The sequence below is a fragment of the Rissa tridactyla genome, chromosome Z (genome assembly GCF_028500815.1).
Source record: "Rissa tridactyla isolate bRisTri1 chromosome Z, bRisTri1.patW.cur.20221130, whole genome shotgun sequence".
NCBI classification, from domain to species: Eukaryota; Metazoa; Chordata; class Aves; order Charadriiformes; family Laridae; genus Rissa; species Rissa tridactyla.
In genome coordinates, this window is record NC_071497.1 from 33546015 (window position 1) to 33565891 (window position 19877).

A 19877-nucleotide genomic window follows, 5' to 3' on the forward strand; every position below is an offset into this window, starting at 1 on the left:
CTTTTAGACATTTAAATATTAGGCACATATTCTCAAGAGCTTAAATTTTCTTTGCAGTCAATGTAGGGAGACAGACGCCATTAGAAGTGCTGTTTATACCACCCATTATGGGGATAAGTGGAGCTGCTTTATGTGAGTGATGGAGAACACCTTACAACTAAACACCTCAGTTTTAGGCAGATAAAATCAATTGAAATTAATAACCTGAATGGCTTGCCAGAGGTCACATCAGTGGCATGGTTCCTGAGCTGAGTACTGTCTGGTGTCCAGGCTTCAAGCATGCCTATCCTGTTTTGACAGAATTTAGAATGAAACTCATCCAAACTAGGGGGCAGCCAGATATTCTAGTTTGGGTCTGCAACTGCAGCCTAGCAGGTACATGGTTGACTTAGGTGTAACTCAGCTCACAGAGGTGGTTTTGCAGGCACAGAGCAGCATGAGGAGCTGAGGATGTAGTATGGCCTCCCCATCATCCCTGTTGCTGTTAGCTAGTTTAGGGCAACCTCAGGTAGAGATCCTTACACTAGCAGTTTGAAGCAATGACTGCAGTGGGGGCTTTTTAAGCACTGACTTTCCTACAGTACTGCTCCCTTTGGTCAGGGCACTATCATTTCCTTGGCAGACACTGCATGGGCAAATCCTAAGGGTGGGATTTGTCATCCTAGCCTGTCAGCCTAGCCTGCCAGGCTGCTAACTAGACACTGCTCTTGCCTTCTCCAGTTATTCCCTAAATGCAGCAGGGAGTAAGCTAAGAAACACTGCAGGCACAGTGGTATTTCCATTTAATAGCAACTTATACACCTAATAGTGTCTAGCAGCATTGGTGGCCCCAAACTGTTAATACTTCATGCAGATGAGCCCCTCTGCAGGAGATGCTAGGTTGGCCTCCAGATCAAAGAATCCACAAGGGTGGCAATCGTATATGCACAGGAAGGGATGATGCCTCCATCCCCCCTGTCCTGTCCTCTCCTTCCCTACAGAGTTGAACCAAAGCAGCCACAGCTTTCATTTAGGAGCAGGGGAAGAGACATTCAGCATTCAGATGGTCACCCTCTCCCCTGGGAGGAAGGCAGTGGCTGGATTGAGGGGTTCAGTCCTGAGGGATTGAATCAGCATGGGCCTCAGGTTAAGCTCCACTGAAAGACACCTACTTCAAGGCAATGCCAGGAAGAAGGCTCGTCTGGTGCCTCATTTTATTGGGCAACTATATCAGCAGTCTGTAATGACTCTCACACACAAAAATCACTTGAATGCAATTAAAGTAATATAAGTAACTGCACATAAATTACAGATTTTTAATGACATACACACGAGTGTTGCAGAAATTTAAGGTCACTTGATAGACAGGGCTAGTGAAATCCTCCCTTCCTCCCAGGCTGTGTGTGGTGTAGCATATCTCTAGGTATGCATTTAAACTCCACTCCCCGTGTTGATCAACAAAACAGGTCAGGTAATTAGTGCTTGTGGTAGCAGCAGATAAAGAGCTCAGAGGACTTGCCAGATCCTCCTTGGCCTTACTTCTTCCCTCACATACAAGTACGCTTACCAGTCAGGAATTAAAATTAATCTGTTCTGATCCATATTTTCACTCTTGTCTTTTCCAGCCACTTCCACATCTACAACTGGGACAAGTCATCTCACGAAATGTGACATAAAGCAGAAGGCCTTCTGTGTAAATGGGGGAGAGTGTTACATGGTTAAAGACCTCCCAAACCCCCCAAGATACCTGTGCAGGTAAGAAATCCTGTTTGCTTGCCTCGGTGGAGCCACCAAGTTCCAGAAATGCTTTTTCTTTAAAGGAGCACCTGAAGAATTTCTTCTCCTGTACTTGCGACATTAGATACTTCTTCATTTTTAAGTATGTGGATGTGAAAATAACTTACCAAGAATGACCTCTGTGCTCTATATATGAGGCATAACAGAGGCTAACCAGGAAATCTTCCCACATAATACTGGCACAGCAAGTCCCATTGACGTTTACATGGCATGAAGTAACACAGCTTGAGCCTTATGTTAGGAATAATTAAACAGATACTGTAAACTAAATACACTGCAAATAGCAAAAAAGGTGTGTGTGTAACTGCATTGGATAAGTACCCTTTATACAGGACAAACTGGTTATTTTTATTGTCTGCTGTAGTAACTGAGTCCTTTCTGATGAGACCGGATTCACAACTGGGGTTTTTACTATTGTGTTTAATTGCATAAAAAAGCGATGAATGTCTTGGCAATTGGTGGTGGTTTCTATTTCATGTGAGAATCTTGATTCAGGAAGTTGTATGAGTTTAGTTTTAAGGGCGTGCATGTGCACTTTTCTCAAGTCCTGTCCTGTGCTCTATTGGGCTGTTGCAATAATCCATTAGGTTGGAGAACACTGGAGTTCACCTCCTGGCCAGTAGCGCATCATGTCGCATTTACCTCTGGAGCTGAACTAGTCCTAGTGAGCTGCGGCCTCTCTCTGGCTTGAGAGGGAACTTGGCATTTAAACTGGGGGAAATGAATTTTCTTTTTCTTCATAGAAGGATGTTACCTGCACTTTATGAGCTTTGGTTTGCTTTGGTTTTTCACAGATTGCTCTTTTGCTGGAAGTGATGAATATTTCATTGATTTCAGAATCATTTTTAGCTAAAGTGAATATGGAAAAGTTACTGGCTCTGGTGGGTTGGATTCTTTTTTGAGAGAGAGAGAGAGAGAGAGAAAGATTTGTGTTAAATTTACATGATCGTTATAAGCCAACAGAACAAGATGAGCAGTTTGCTATGAGTCTCCAGGGCATGTACGAGAGCCTACCTGCCTGTTTCAACTTCCTATCCAAACACTGCTCAGAAAACTCCAGGGCTGCAGAGCTGAGCATCGTGCAGAATTGCTAATAATTAGAATTGTCTTGACAGTTTCAGAGGTATCGTATTTTCATTGGTACGAGGACTGTTTTTTTTAAAAAAAATCAGTTCTTTGATGTTATAGATTGGCTACTTTTTAATTAAAAGTTTCAGAGACACTTGAATGAAATGGGGATTTTCTTTCCCTTTTGTAGACAAGTAATAACCTTTAATTCTGGGACTGGAGTTGAAAGAAAAGGAAATTCCCAAATTTGGCAGATGTGCCTCTCTATGGGTGGCCCAAGACCTATTTGGAAAAAGCATCAGAGCTGTAAAAGCATCAGAGCTGTAAAATCAGAGAGGGTGAATCTCGTTAACAGTAAAGCAATGGAAAAGGATTCTTATCGTGAGGACAAGCAGGGCCTCCGCTTTTTTGCAGGGCCTTTTGCTATGCCCTCTAATACTTGCCAGAACCGAAACTTTATGTTGTATAGCAAAACAGGATGCAATACATCCACGTAAGAAATAGAAGTGTGAGTACTTGAAGGTGGGTGTACTGGGAAACTGAAGAGACAAAATACGGTTCTCTTCTTATTTCATTAAAAATACAGATGTCTACTTTTAATTCTAGTATTCCAGTGTTAATTAAAATAAATATCTAACCAGTACACATTGCTTTCATTGTTCTGAGAAAATAAATCTTCCCCCAGAACATGCCTGTGGAAACAGAATGCTTGAAATATGGTACTTGCTCTTCATATTTCTGCCTCAGTAGCAAGTTCACATTTTTCCATATGGTCCATCTGTTGAGAGCAAAAACAAAATTTCTAAAGCATGAGCCATATCATTCTAAATTGGTTTTATCCCTAACCAAAAAACATGACTCAGATTCATAACAACCATGGAATTTTCCAAGTGATACCTCTGGTTTTGTAAACCCCCTATTCTATTAAAGAAAAAAAAAAAAAAAAAAGGAGTTCCTAAATCCATCTTCTAATAAAATCTAGCTATGTATTTAAAAAGAAAAAAAGTGTTCTGTAAAATACATAGTGTAATGATCCAGACTGGATCAGATCTTGCTCTCACAGGTACTGCTGTGAACTTCAAGAAAATTCCCTGCTTTCAAGGGATAACCATGTGAAGTACTCAAGAAATGTGTGAAGACTTGGTAATGCATCATACAGCTGTGGTAGCATGTATGGTAGCATGTATGTTCCCTACACGTCTTATAGTTATGGCCCCAGACTGAACAAAACAATCTGAAAATAAGAAAGGTGAAAAAGGAAGCTTTGGGACTACTTAAATAAACTAGTATATAAAATTTTCAGAAGTTTCCTAGGAACGTGAGTTGCATTTTGAAAATACAGACTTTGGAAGCCTGGACCTTACTGGCTTCTTACAAGACTATGGTTCCTAAGTCATTTCTGTTCAGTTGGAAATGGTCCCCAAGATCACTTAAGAAAAAAGATCAGATAGCTTCTTCAATAAATACAAAAATAAGACCAGAATTACTAGCATTTGTTTCTCACTTGAAGGAAAATCTATATGAATATAATATCTGTTATGCTTTTAGAGGGTTCTTTTGAAGTATCCTACCATGAAGGCCTTGCTGGTCTGACTAATTGATTCCTTACTCACAGAGATCATCTTTTGTAGTGCTTTTGTTGTTACTGAAGAAATTAATTTACATTTGAGTTTAACTGGATGAAAATAGTGCTTCTCTCTAACTGAAGGATGCTGCCTCTTTTCTCAACAGCAAAAGAGTGAATTACATACTTTTCCATGATATAGCCATTTTCTATCTCCATCTTCCTGTAAAGGCCTTGGTGGAATAGAAATTGAAAGAAAGTTCCTGAAAACAGCAAAAAGAGAAAATTTGTTTCCATGATGACAACAAGAGCTCCAGAGATACTCATTCAACAGGCAGGATAGAAATACTAGTTGGGACTTGGACAGTGAAATGGACTACTAAATATGGAAGTGTACTGTACTTCCCATGAAAAAAAACATTCTCCGACAATGAATTTGCTTATAGGCAGTGCGTGAAATGAAAATGCAAGGTCCTGATCCATTCAGCCACTCCTCTCATTCCGAAAAACAATTTGATGACACATGCTCGTTGTTCTGAAAAGTGTCTTCTGAAAGAGCAAATACTGCTCTTTGCAACTACTGCGTATAGAAGAAAAAACCCAATTATTTTAGTATATGTGGTTTAATATTGTGGTTTCACACAGTTAATACAATAAATAAATAGTCTGAGTAGCGCTTTTTTAGGCAGAAAGGAAATTATAAGGCTCTTGCAGCATAAATGTCTACTTGTTGTCCTGAGTTGCTTGACACCACCTTTTGCTAGTGTCATAAAAGAAAATTCTACATAGGTAATGAACTAGAAAAGAAAGACACAACAAGAAACGCAGTCTGGAAATTTTGAGTAGGACAAGGTGTTTTGAAAACGACACCATCGCAATCTGTTTGTAAAAGCACGGTTTACAGTAAACAACCTGCCAAACAGCACTGGGAACGGTGCTGCACTGCATATCTGAGCAATAAAATTCCTTTAGCACTCACACAAAATCATAAACAGACAGGGTCGTCTCAGCTCTCCTCTCGGCTGGCTCACCCTGGACCTGCTCTCAACAGCAGGTGCTGCAGTCAGTCCATTTGCTGACAGTGGCTTCAGAGCGAGTATAAACACACCTGAACTGTGTTCAGCGCCACCTCAACAGGGCTGACCTGGCTTGGTATGGAATCGATTTCAGCATTGTCTACACTAGTGCTCCAGTTGTTTTCACCGCCTCCACAGCTGCACCAACATCTGCACAGATGGAGCAAGCAGCCACCACTGGCCAGCGGCAGGAGCAATGTCTGAGGCTTTGAGTAAGCAGCATGTTCATTGGGATTGTGTAGGGTTGAGCCTGATGAACAAGATGTAGACGTCCCTGCGAAATGAGAGCCAATGCAGGTGTGAATGCCAGCTTTCCAGGGATGGTATTTAACAAAGTCACTACAGTGCAAAATAAAACTGAAATCATGGAGATAAAACATTTTTACTCTCATTCAGTAACACAGATCAAAATGCCTTTGATCAAAGACACAAAAAGTCTTCTATCCTGCCCAACAATATCATCTTTTCATGACAGAGTTTATCCTTGTTCCATTTTTCTCAACTGAATATATCTCTGGAGACTGAGATCTCTCCACACTTGGTACTTATCAAAAGATGTGACCTGGGCTCTGAAGAGCATAAGCTCCCTTCCTTAACAAACAAATACATTACAGCAAATCAGCTCCAAAGAATCATCTGCAGATCTTCAAAATATACCTTTATTAGGCAAAAATCATTCCTGTGTGGTTTATTTAAACAAGATAATAGTGTTTATGCCTGACACTGGTCCTCTGCCCAAGTGATTTTCTGGAAGTCAAACTTGTACAAGAGCAGCATCCCTGACCCTTAGGGCCAGAGGCAGTTGTGGAAGAGCGGAATTTAAAAAATCAGGACAGGTTTCAATGCACATGAAATTCAGATGGATAGAAGAAGAGGAGGATTGTTCTGAACAACATTTGCATTTGCAAATGGGAAGGCTCTTCTGCACCTGACGAGTAAATGATGAAGCACTTTGAAAAGGAGGCTAGCACCTGATTGGCAGCAGGAGAAAAAGAGGGGGAGATTCTTGCACCATTGCAAACTCACAGAGAGCATCAGAAAGACGGGCAACGCAGGTGAGATGTATTCAAGGAAGCAGGTATCAGGTAATTTCAGGTTACACGCTGAGTAGGAGTGGATAGAAGGAGGAGGAGGAAAGAAGATTGAAATCTATAAAGGTTTAGTGTGCTGGACAGTCATTCATACTTATGTCTGAAGCACAGGAGCCTGTATTGCTATGGTGATATTTTGGGAGCCTGAGCTCTGCCTGAAAAGGGAGAATAAAGGTGAAGAAAGAACTGACAGCCAGCGGCAGAAGGAAAGACAGGCAAAGCACAGAAGAAAAATTCCTTCACTATGGCCAAAGGGAAATCTGCACTGAAGTTTTCCACAGAAGAGCGCAGGAACTGAAAAGGCGGGCAGCTGTGGGACTTCAAGTTTTGAGAGCACCTCTGCCCTCTCATCTTATTTATTGACTGGACTGACTATTTTCCATTTGTCAGCCATGTTGAATATATTTCCTGCCTCTGGGTTTAAGCTTGTCTTCTCCCTTTTTGGATTTTTTTTTTTGGCTTTTCTGTGATTGCTGTTTTAACCATTCCCCTTCAAAGGAAATTACTGGAAGACACAACATGTGATTAAAAGAAATAGGGAAATCATGGTGTTTTCATAGATTTTATGTGACTGGTGAAAGCAACAGTGTAAATTGCTGTTATACACTGCATTGCAAATTTAAAAAACCTCAATCTGGTCCCTTTATGAGGTGGAATAAACGATAAACTGATACACATTTTTGCTAGCCCTGATTCTTCTTTCTTTTTCAAAACAGACCACAAAAAGACTTCCTAGATTTTTTTCTCTGGTGGATTTTTGCTGTAAATTTTTCAAAGTGTTATCTTCTGGAAAGGTTACACTTTCTTGCCCCTTTTCTGATCATTTTTCACTAACACCTAACCAGGAGGTCACTTAATGCACTCCCATCTCCATAGGCCAGCAGATGTCAGTCTGTTAGTGCAGCAGTTTTGGTGTACTATTGCTTATCACGTTTTTGCCCTTTAGGTGCCAACCTGGATTCACTGGAGCAAGATGTACTGAAACTCTGCCCATGAAAATCCAAAACCAAGAAAGTATGTTAAAATAATCTGAACTTTGCTTTCTTCCCCAACTACAGCAACAAAATCAATAGTACTTGGTGTTTTCACAGTTCAGCTGGAACTGGCCTCTTTACGCACTAATTTATGACCTGATTCTCTAAAATAAAATCTGTACACCATGGCATCATTGACCTCCAAAATGTTTCTCATTTGTGTGATTTTTGATCTTTCCATCCGTTCGCAGATGCATTTGTATTGCACACACTGGCAGCTTTCTTGTAAAGTGCAACCCTAAAAGACCAAACTTATGGAGATGAGTGATGTACAGATCTTGTGTCCTCGCTGCCTTGTGGAAAGTGCATCCTAAAAGCAATTTGGGAATTTGGAATGCTGAATTTCTGTCTCACATCTCGAAACGCACTGATCTGGATTGGTTTGGTTTTGGCTGGTTTTTCAGGGGGGGATTTCTTTTCATTTTCACAGAGCAAATGAGTTGCTCTCAACATATTGAGACATTTTGACATGCTAAACCGAGATTCAGTTTCTGAAAGTGAACTCACCAAGTCTTATCAGTTCACACTGAAGGAGCTTCTTTCTTAGCATATATTCACCTCTTCTCTTTTCTCTGTTTTTTCTCTACCATTTTTTTTTGTTTGTTTTTCCTCTCAGGTGCCCAAATGAATTTACTGGTGATCGCTGCCAAAACTACGTAATGGCCAGCTTCTACAGTACGTCCACTACCTTTCTGTCTGTGCCGCAGTAGAAGCATGCTCAGTCGGTGCTGCTTTCTTGTCGCTGCATCTTTCCTCCAATTTTTTTTTTTTTTTAATCTGTAACTAGATTTGTTGCCTAAGGCCTAATATTGATTGTCTCTGCCTTTTGCATGAAAATGATAACAAAAAGCAATTGCAATACTCTCCTGGATTGTTTGGCATTGAGGTTATGTGGAAATGCAAGACTTAGGAATGCTGTGAAATTAACACTGAATGGTGTGATACGGACTCCCCACTGACATCCAACAGTACAAGTGCAAAAATGACATTTTGAAGGTCTCACATTTTATTTGCCACAAAAAGCTTATGAGTCTCTCTGCAGGGCAGCACTCCCCCAGCAAAGGGACAGGTAGCTAATCCTCTGCTTGCGTATGAGATTTGTATTTGGACCTACAAGTTAAAGGTAATTGACATTCTTAACGATGTTTCTAATGAGCACATGCCAAACAGGATCAAAGTGTTCTTCCTCCTCATTGTCCGAGTTACAGGAGAAAGAGCACAAAAAGAAAAAGAAAGGGGGAGAGACAGCATAAAGAATGGGGTCTGACATATTTATTTGTGGGTAACAGGTGCAAGAGATCAAGTATTTCAGAGCCAGATTAATTGGCCAAAGAAATGTACCACACACACACACACACAGAGGACTCTGTCTATGTCAGACTGCTGGTAGAATCAGCACTGCAGTCACACATCTCGTAAGCTTTCTCATGGAGGGATGGGTTAATTATTATGACTTGTCAGGGAGGAAACAGAAAGTACACTGAATATTTATTTTCTCCCATTGGCTATAGCAAAGTCAAAGGTAACATATAAGAAAATTGCTTAGATCTTCCATTTTAATGCATGTGTACTCTTCATAATTAATTGTCGCTGGCATCAGAATGTACTATGATCTAAGAGAGTATTATAGGAACTATTTTTTTGATGGATCACTTGCCAGCACAGAAAGATTTCAGAGACTACAGGCTAGCTTAATTTAATTTCCATTAGTATATAGCACAAAAAAGCTGTTAGCATGTGCTGGACATTTTGGAGCCTGAAGAGATGCATAGGTTCTCTCTTATACTGATGGATGAAAAATGTCCATACATAATTCATACTGCCCATCATGGATGCTGCCCATGTAAATCTCAAGGGTGCTGACTGGAGACCGGACCTTCCAGCATTCAAGTGTGTATTTTATGCCCTTTTTTAAAAGCCTTATTAGTGTGAGTTATTTTTTAAATGCCTCTGGTAATTATGGATTTGAAAATTTTTATGCTGTTACAGTGTTTAAGTTTACCAAATGTTAGATGTAAATGGCCTTTTCTGTGTATTGTGGTGAAAAGTGCAATTAAGATTTTCATATCTTAGACAAATAATTTAAAAAGAGGTGGTGTAAAAATATAAGATCCATTGTTTGCTATGGAATTCACCCTGAAAACTATGGAAGATTTGTATGTTGATAAGAAATTCATTTTACTACCCATTAAAAAAAAAAAAATTTAAAAAAAGGGGCTAGCTTTTCAGTTTCCTAACCCTGGTTGGGATTTTTAAAGTAATCTTTGGGCAGTAGACACCAGGCTGAGATTTTCTGAAGTTCCCTCCATGGAAAAGGCATAGATGCCCCTGCCTTGCTACAGGAGCTATGCTAAACTGTAAGTACTTAAGCTGGTCCAGCCCTCCCCTCCTTGAAGTGCACTGGCAGGAGTGGTAGGCACCACTACCTACCTCGGGCTGCTCTGAGAGCCCCAGGCAACGGCTATGAGATTCTCGCACTTCTGCCTACCATGCATCTGCAGCATAACGTCAGGTTTCTTAAACTGCTACAAATCTTAAAATAACACTTTTGGCAAGGGTCCAGCGAGGGTACATTTATGTTTAAGAAAAAATAAAATCAATGAGGAAGCATTTATATGACTTTTTTATTATTACACACAATGCAGACCAGAGCATACAATTAAAAAGGGGACTTAGAATGAGAGTTATCTTTGGGCAAATGTGGCATTCAAGTAAAGCTCATATTTTGCACCAAGAGTTGCAGGTAACTAACTTAGCTCTATAGATGCAGCTTTTGCAAAGTACAGAGCAAGTTGGGATGTTAAATGGCATAAGTACCAGTAGGAAACAAAAGTGTACATGTGAACTGTACAGCGCTATCTAATTTTATGTGTTTTCAGAAGGGTCTGTCTTCATTTGGAAAGAAAGAGTCAATGGGTTCAACACCAAGTGTGCCTACTGATGAGCTGTTACTCTCTTATGGCTCTGTATTTGGCTGGTGAGAATACAATTAAAAAGGGGACTTAGAATGAGAGTTATCAAAACAAGGCCGATGCTTAGCATTTTGGAAACCCCCTGTCGCAACAGAGGGCAAGGCTAACTGGCTTATCTTGACAGTGGTTTGGTTAGCCCTGGAGAATTCAATTATCATGGTGCACTACAAATGCCTTGAAAATGGACACAGGAAATTAGGTTGATCTCCATTTTAAGAAAGTTCTTCCTTTTTCTTCCAAAGCCTTTCTTTTCTGTCAGTGGAAGTGTGAGCGTAACCGGGAATGGATGTGAGGGAGACTACTGGAAAGCACATGTTTAGGCTGACTGTCCCTTGTCTTCCAGCTCTGCAAACACACCAAACCATAGGACAACCTGCTGTGACTGAGAAGTGATGGCTGTTAGATTCCCCACTGCTACAGTTACCTCCAGCACTGCAGCTACACAATTTTTCCCCTTCAAGTGGTGCTTACCACCACTGCAGACCAAGGGAAACTGAAGAACAAACAGTGCTAGTTTTGCCCATCTCTGGAGTCTGGCTGGAAGACTCTGTGATGTCCTTTCCTTGAGCACAGCTGCTACCAGGTGTATTCCACAGTATCGTGGCTTTTTGCTGCAATGGTTCTGACTCTGGCGGTCGTGGTCCACCATTGGTCCATAAGACACCAGACAGTGGTCAAAAAAAGTATTGCAAAAAGACATGCAGATATATTTGCTGTATTTGAATGTTCACACATTCACTTCCTTGAAGGCAAGGAAGCAAGGCAAATGAAGGAAAATAAAAGTAATGAATGAGCATTGAAAGTTTTGCCTAATTTTTGTGTAGCTGTGCATGAGAACTCTTATAGCAACACTGTGCAGAAAGATCCTTGGAATAAGAAACACTGACGGAGCCTTGGTTTAATATGAGGTTGGGGAAACTTCTTTAGAGCATAATCACAGGTAAACTCCTTGTCCTCCCAAACATCCCAGATGGGCCAAGGACCCCATCCAAAGGGCCAATGGAGTTGCTTACTTCACTAGTTAAGAGTTATGTATGCATTGTAAATACAGAACAACTTGTGGGGCATGCTGTGAGCCATCTCAGGCATGAATTGAATGTGGTCCCTGCCTTCCTGCAGGCAAGTGTTTCAGCATGGGACACCAGTTTAGACCATGTCTGTTTCAGCTCTGCCATCCTTGGTGAGCAAGAGGGACAGTATGAAGAGGGACAAAGGGAAATTTCTGTTAGATGACAGGCCCTGCCTCAAATGGTCAAGATGAGCCTGGCAGGCTCATCAGGTTAAAGGGGGCAGGGGTTGAGTAAAGCTATGATAATCTAGAGGGATGACCAAAACTGCTGGTGCTCTGTAATGGCCTCAATTTTTCAGTCCTTCCACATAAACTACAGATCTTCAGAAGTCCATTTTTCAGCAATTCTGTTAGCTCAGTATTACTCTATTTCTATATATTTCTCAGGTGGTACTAGACAATCTTACCTGAAATTTTCATTTTCTAAAGCCTTTCAGCACCCTAAATGTGCACACTTTATGTGCCGAGATCAAGACTCCTAAATGATACAAACAGATTTGAAAAATGTAATTGTCCGTCTTCTGCTCAAGGTTAAAGAAGACAGCTTTTCGCTATAAACTGCTCACTTAATGCTCATTAAATGGTAAAATTGCTACGATAGAACACTCTAATTAAGAAAGGACATTTTCTACACTTCTGAGACTCGAATCTGTTGTAGGACAACACTTTTACAGGAGCCATAGAACTTAACATCTCAAGTTGATCAAATTGATTTTTTAGCCTGAGTACCACTGAAATGAACCAAGATTTAAGATCCAAACTGGATCCTAAGCCTCACAAAGAGACACAGAATCTCAGCTCCTCAAGCAGAGTTGGCCAACAGGTAGGGGTTCTGCTCTGTAGTAGTTTGAGGTATTTTATTCCATGAAAAGAAACTTTTTTAGAATTTCTCGTTACCCAAGAGAACACATTTAGTAAGAAAACTAAATAATGACTTAAGAAACATGGCACCTTGATACTTCAGAGGTGAAACTGGACTCCCTGGACCCCTCAGCTGCTGCATGCAGTTTATCCAAATGGGTCCTTCCTTTGTCAGGTGCAAGGTTTACGCACAAACCTGCAACTGTGCTCACCCTTCACTGGGCAGCACCATGTCCCCAGGCTACCCACCCACCTACCTGACTCTATAGAGTAGCCACCCCAAAATCTTGGGTGCCCAGCAGCCGCGGCACACCGCTCATGAACACAGCATGCAGTCTCGGAGGAAGTGTTCCAGCATTTCCTGGCATCATACTCTTGTTCTCTAGACCCTGGACCCCTCCATGCTACAATATATCCAAGGAGAGGTAGTTGTAAGTCTCTGTTTGGAAAAAGAACTGCTTCCCAAACATTTTTTCTTCCAATACTGCCTCCACAAAAATCACATCCAGAATGAAAATTGAGTTCTTAAAAATAATTGTATGCCTTCACAGAGCGCCTGGACAAATATTCAATAGAGAGCACATTGCATGTAAAAAGCATGCAACGATACTGGGTTAAATAGGCAAAGATCAAAAATAATGACCTGTTTATAAAATTAGAAGTGTTGGGATATTCTGCTTTCTTTTAATCAGGTCTAGGGGATGTAGCTAGGAATACCAAAGACAAATAAGAGCTAAATGGCATCTAGGTTTGGATAAGCAATGCATGTTTCTTCAGCATGTTTTCTTGTTAGGGCTTTCAGACAGAATGTATTCCCATTCTAAGTACCAGCTTCCCATTGAATTAATTGAAATAGAAACTGCATGATATGAATGACTTCCCGTAAAATTAAATTACATCCAGGCTAGGTGTCTTACCTATAAGCAAGCATAAGTACAACAATATATATGCATGGGCATGTCATTCATTTTATTGAAGAGTTAACCAAGCTTTCTATGCAACTAATGTATATCGTTAACAGTGTTCATGCAGGCATGTAATACTGGCTCTTTAGGAAGATACCTGGATGGATTCCAACTTACTTAACCCTTAAAATGTTACTGATTAGTGGGAAAGAATTGGCATTCCCAATATGTACAAATTACATAAAAAATCCATTTGGTCAGAAAAAGAGGATTGTATGTAAATTTCACAGCACACAAGGACAAAGTGAGAGCTGCCATGGTTACGGTGTTGGCCCCCTGGAAAGGGTCTTCTAGGGTTCCTGCCAGGGCAAAAACTTGTCTTCCTCCTCACCCCCGGCTGCTGTAGGCTGGGGGTGATAATTTAGGCATGTGATCCATGTAAATGGCATCAGCCCCTGCACCCCAGGGTGCATTCAGCCGGCCAGATGCTGGTTCTGCTGAGGCAGTGCAGCCCAAAGGCAGGGGAATAGGGGCTGGCTCCTCATTTTCAAGAAACGAGAGCCCTGCTGCAGTCAGTTTGCAAAGCTGAGAAGGGTCCCCACTGCTGAGCAAACAGTCCCAGTGACCTCCAGGTTGCAACCCATAAAAGCAAGGAGCCACATACCCGGGACAGGAGCAGGGCCAGAAGGGAGGGCAGTGCATGACCCATTTGCAGGTGAAGGCCATCCCTGTGCTCTCATCATCCCATCTGAAAACTATCAGCTGTTTCACATGGCGTCCCCAGGCCATAGCCCTCTTCATCTCAGTAAGATCTTTAAGGGTTAATGGTTCCTGCTGCATTCCCTTCCACTGTGGCTGTTCAGATCCCCATATGTATTTTGGTGTGTAACCCTTGCAGAAGGTCTGGTCATGTAGCTTACAGAGGTGCACTTGAGCACTGCCCACATAGCCATTCGCCCCTTGTCCTGTTTCATGTGCAGACATAGAATAGCTGTAATTCTCGTATGTGATTTATTTTTGAGTAAAGTGTATTGCTCTTTTCTGAAACTTTTTCCTTTTTCTTTCTTTTTTTGTCAACTTTCTGCATTGGCAGAGCATCTTGGGATTGAATTTATGGGTATGGACCAATCATTCCTTTTAGCCTGCAGATTTTAGAGCCTGAGAGATAAAACCCCTTTTTATTTTTTTTTCTCCACCTCCCCTTTTCAATTCCTAACCAATTTCTTTGTGCTTTAGAAGGGATCATACAGCTATAACAACAACCCTTGTCAAAATGTTAGCAGAGATCAGCTCACTAAAATGGTAATAGTGATAGGATATTCCAGACCTAAAGAGTTCTAGGAACTACTGAAGTAATCATAACATAGTGTACATTCATTTTTCTGCTGTGTAATTTTGACTAGTTTTGACATTTGCTTTTGCTGAGTTCTTCTAGGGTTGCCAGATTTTGGAAACACTGCAAACATTAAGCAAAATGACTAACCAGTCTATAAAAAAAAGATAAGCTGTTATAGCCACGGAAAATTCTGCAAATTTAGTTTTGAGCTCTGGTTTCCAGGAAAAGTTTTATGTCTAAACCCACAGCTAGGTATGTAAATCAGATGCATATACATATATGTAAATGATATGCATATACACATTCATTTCTAGGTCTGTAAGTTCGAAGTGAACTGAAAGTTCTTCAGGAACTTAAGTAGAGGTTTACAGCTATACTCCAGATTCTAAAGTGAGCACATACAGTAAATGTTTCTAATAGTAAACTCATATTGCACTCAAGCGAGAACATTGGCAGTGGGTACTATTTTTACACTTAAGCTTAAATATAATAGAACTAGGTCTTATAAATTGTCTTCATGAATACACTATATTTATCTGACTAACATTTAGTAATCAGGAGTACAAATAATGTATCTCTTGAATAGGCTAACTTGAAATTCAGGTCAGTGTTAGTATGCAATCTCCCAAAATTGTCGGCAAATGAGAAGCAGCAGCTAGTGTTGCTTTTCACACAGTTTTAGTTCATAATCTTATTAAAAATGCCCCTACAAAATGTCATTAGTTTAAGCTGTGAACTGTGGAAAACCCATTACAAGTCCAGGTTTTAAAAATCTCTCACAACCCAGCTTGTTGTTGTTATCATTATCACAAGATAATATTAATTCTCACTCATACGTACAAGAAGATATATGGCTACATTAGCATATGAGGAATTAAATTAAAATCCATTAAAAAACTGACTTGCAAATTTTGCTTTATATATGAAATTACATCAGTGGAACCACCTCTTGGGATTAAATTCTTTTAAAAATCCCCAGAGACCTGTAAGAAGAAAAACTTTAAAACAGGGCAAATTTAAGACCATATATATCATCAGTTATGTATAAATTATGGTGACGTGAAATTAAGTGCATAATGTGCATGTTCGAAAGGCTTCACATAGAGGGATTTAATATCTTGGCTTAAGTCTCATGTTGATTTGATTTTTCCTAGCATTCTGCAGGTGAAAAAAAATGTATTCGAGCGATTTTTAATACTTAACAGGCTAAAACCTTTTCTAAATTCTCACTGCACATACATTCCTCTGTGGACTTTCCCCCAAGGCTGCTGTTAATTTCTTTCAAGCTCGTTTGATGAGCACTGTGAACACAGCACATGTTGTTTGTTGGGCATCATTAACTGGCTCTGTAAATGTTAACACCCCTTAGAGAGAGACGGCAGTTTTGGGGCGATACCCGGTATAACTGCAAGTGCCCTGTGGGAGTTCGGTCCCTGCTTCACAGAACTCTTCTGGCCTTAAACAGAGAGGCCAAGGCTTGTCCTCAAGGCACCATGCTGCCTACAGAGCGGTGGCCCAGATCCCTGGTCATGTCCTGGCTTGCCAGCATCCCCTGCTGCCCGTAGCAGCCCCCACAGGACACCTGGGCAACCCCCAGTCGGCCTCTGGTGTCCCAGGCAGCAAGACCCTGTTAGCCAGGAGTACGGCCAAATTTACACAGGAGCTTGCTGATTTGCTGGGCAGGACATGCCAGGAGACATTCCCTTCGTGGCTTGAGGGAGGGCATGGCAGCGGCACCCTTCATGCACACCATGTCAAGCTGGATCATCCTAAGGGCCTCGTTTGGAAGGGCACGGGAGGGAATTAAGGCAATGAAAGCAGACCCCAGGGTTTACCTCTCCATGCCTCTCAAGGCCTACAGTCCCAGCAGACATGCCGGTGTGAGGAGCGTTGCTCAGGGATGCACCCACAGCCCTGGTCCCTTGCTGTCCCCTCCCTGCCCTCCAGTGGGTGAGAGCCCAGAAGCGTCCAACACACAAGCGACAAGCCTCAACCCACTGGCAGCCTTAGCGAGGCCATCACCGGCCAGCTGCCGGGCTCATTTGCAACACCCTCAGCCTGGATTAAACCTTCTGGAGTCAGTGCAATTTTTCCCTCACTATAAACAGCCAAGAAGAATTTCCACTGTCAATTAATCTTCTTCCTCCTCTCCGTTTCCCTCCAGAAAAACGGGTCAAAATGTCCTAATTCATTTTGCTTTCACAAGCTAACAGCTGACAGCATGACAAAAAAAAAAAAAAAAGAATAATTCAAAGCCTTTCAAATTTGCCCCTAAATTGCTTAGCACAATTCTCTTGTTTCCTGTGACATCCTCGTAATACACCATTTCCATGGCTAACTAATAAGCGCTTTCAGAAGGGGCAAAACTGGGAAGGGGATCAAGTGCCACTAACTAGCCTAGGCGAGGAGTTATGCTGTATGAGAAATCCCTTCACACTCTGCTTCAACCTTTTTGTTTTGTCCCCAAGCTTTTCTTCACTCTGTTTTTTCCAGTATCAAGCATGCTGTGCCAGGCCTGCAGTTGACTTCTCAACCCTTTAACCTTGTCTTTCCCTATATTTCACTTTCCTTTTTTTGTCTTTGTCCTTGTTTGGTTTGGAGTTTCAGCCCTTTCTTCCTTCCCTTTTTTGACTTTCTGTTCTTGGAGTTATATTTTTGTTTTCTTTAATACATTTTTGCAGCATCCTTGTTTTACCAAACTCACTTCTTCCCCACCCCCTCCCCCCTTGTTAATAATCAGTGCTATTAATTTTGTCTGACAGTGCTCATGACCTGTTTGCTGGTGTTTTGGTTTATAGTGGGTTTGGCTTGTATCATAAATTTATCCCATGGTGAGGTGCATTGTATCAGAGAAATTAAGATTTCTTTTTTGCTTTGTGGTTTGTTGCATGGAATATTTGCCATTTGCCCACAGCAACTTCAAAGCTAAACTAGATAAGACCAGGAAACACATTGGAAGAATAACTACTCCCTCTTCAGTAGAGAGCATTTTCTCCTGAACTGTCATGGCATTTTTCACAGCACATCATTTAAGTGCCTGAGCTTGGACAGAGACACATGGCACATGCGAGAGATTGTTGTGTGTCTCTGTACCTCCTGGTGAATTGCCCCACAGACCTTTTATGTTCATTTAAGTCCCTTCTGGCAGGAATAACGCTGGCATTTATCCCAAAGATAGTGCAGAGCTGCACAGCTTTTATTCATTCATTTATTTTTAATCACCTGATGGTATTCCGACTGTGGTCAATATTGCAGTCTGACCTAAGGCCACCTTCCAGTATGGATTCTCCAGGGCAAGTTTTCTGGACTGTCTGCTTAATCAAAAATAAGGCTTGAGAAAAGCTAGACACACATTATTTTTTTCTAAAAGGAGGAATGCAAATCTTCATGCATAAAGCATCAGCACAGAACATGCCTCTGTTTCAGCGCTCCTTACATTAAGTTTCCCCGGCACAGCATGCAGCGATGCTCTCTGCCAAGCGTGAGCGAGGCTGGAATGCATGGGTAGCTCCAACCCAAACATTACCAGTGCTACTAATGTCTTTACAATAGCGAAATATCTCTGATGAACGAGATCGGTAACAAGTTGTTGTCACTGAGCAAGCTGCCACTGTAGATAGAGCAGTTCCTTTGTTCGACACAAAGAGACACAAGTAGAAACCCAGCATTTCTCTGATACAAAGCACTGCTGGTTGTTGATGTTGCTGTGTTTTTGGAGGAGCACTGGAGAAAGAGTCTGAATTTTATGACCAGAGCTCAAAATCTGTCTTCCTTTCCATTGGTAATATAATTACAAGCCAAGCTTATGTCTCAAATACAGAAAGTTATTTTGAAATCTCTCCTGTAAAGACAACTGAGATATAAATTGACATGGGGGCAGAGGGACATTGGATATGAAAACAATCCAAAAAGATAATACGAAAATAAATTTCTTTTAAGGCCTGTAAAATTGGCCTTCATTCCAGCTGTCTTTGCAGAGTAAAACTTCCAAAGCATTTGCAAATTCATGTTATTACCTTAGTGCATTGCATTTTTATTTCCAGAAAATGCTGAGTATTTGTCAATTGTGAAGTTGTTTCTTAGATATTATTCCTGTTGACTTAAACAAATAAAAAAAAAAAGATTACTTTTGACTATAATCGTATGGATGATAGCTCGTCACCAGTAATGTGTTAAGAGCTTATGGTACAGTCCTGTTCTCCCTGCAGTCAATAATGAGTTTGCCTGAAGTGTGGTGGCTGTGTTTTGGTGTGGCTGTTTAAATCTGTGCAGTCGTTTGTAGCATGCCAGCTGTTGACTGTGTGCTCCTTGCCTAGCCATCCTCCATGTTGTGACCTTCTCTGTTTTTGTCCCTTTCTAGAAGCTGAGGAACTGTACCAGAAACGGGTGCTGACCATAACTGGCATTTGCATTGCTCTTCTAGTAGTTGGCATCATGTGTGTTGTGGCCTACTGCAAAACCAAGTAAACTTTTCTCTTCTTTTTTATATCTGTGGTTGTTGGTCAGGGCCTTCCCACCTAACTGTAGCTTCTAGTCCTCTGAGCATAATGTTGTGTCTGGGTTTCTCCAGAGATGAACTGAAGAGACAAACCTGTGGCCAGGGTGCTCTGGTCCAAGCTAGTTGGGTGCAGGTCTCCATGACCATCAGCACTGCAAAAATAAGATGGGTATCTGAAAGGTTTGTCACCCAAATGTGACTCGAGCGAATTTCACTGACTTGCAATTCTTTGTCTATCACCCATTCCAGCTGGGTTTCCCCAGCTGGAAAGGAACAAACCCCAACACTGGAGTCATGTTACTCGCCAGCAGTAAATTTTACATATCAGCCTAGTTTGTTTGTACTTGAGGCAAGATTAACGGTGCTAAAAGTTACTAAACACCAAAGGCCAAAGAACTGAACACGAAAGTGCTCCCAGTGCAAAAGCAGGCACTTAAATGCATTCTGTGGGTCTCTGTAAATTACTGGGGGTGACTCTCAAACACGCATGAGGCACTCTGGACCATAAATTACACTGAACATCAGCAGGATTTGTGCTGCCCAAACTTCTGGCTGCTCTTATAAATCTCCCCACCAAAACACAGAAAACCCATATCATAAATCTTCCACATTGGTATAAACCTGATT

The 19877-nt window shown here is 41.3% G+C and overlaps 1 protein-coding gene across 4 annotated transcripts in view; it reads left to right on the forward strand.

Moving 5' to 3' along the window:
- Positions 1–19877, forward strand: part of LOC128903006 (pro-neuregulin-1, membrane-bound isoform-like) — a 105317-nt gene that overhangs the window by 71679 nt on the left and 13761 nt on the right. The window contains exons 2-5 of one of the 4 annotated variants that reach the window (XM_054186840.1): positions 1605–1734; positions 7522–7589; positions 14510–14533; positions 19113–19215. In XM_054186840.1, the coding sequence (XP_054042815.1) occupies positions 1605–1734; positions 7522–7589; positions 14510–14533; positions 19113–19215 (325 nt within the window). Of the gene's footprint in view, positions 1–1604; positions 1735–7521; positions 7590–8225; positions 8285–14509; positions 14534–19112; positions 19216–19877 lie in introns of those variants that run through there. The other 3 variants (XM_054186841.1, XM_054186842.1, XM_054186843.1) reach the window with 3 other exon arrangements.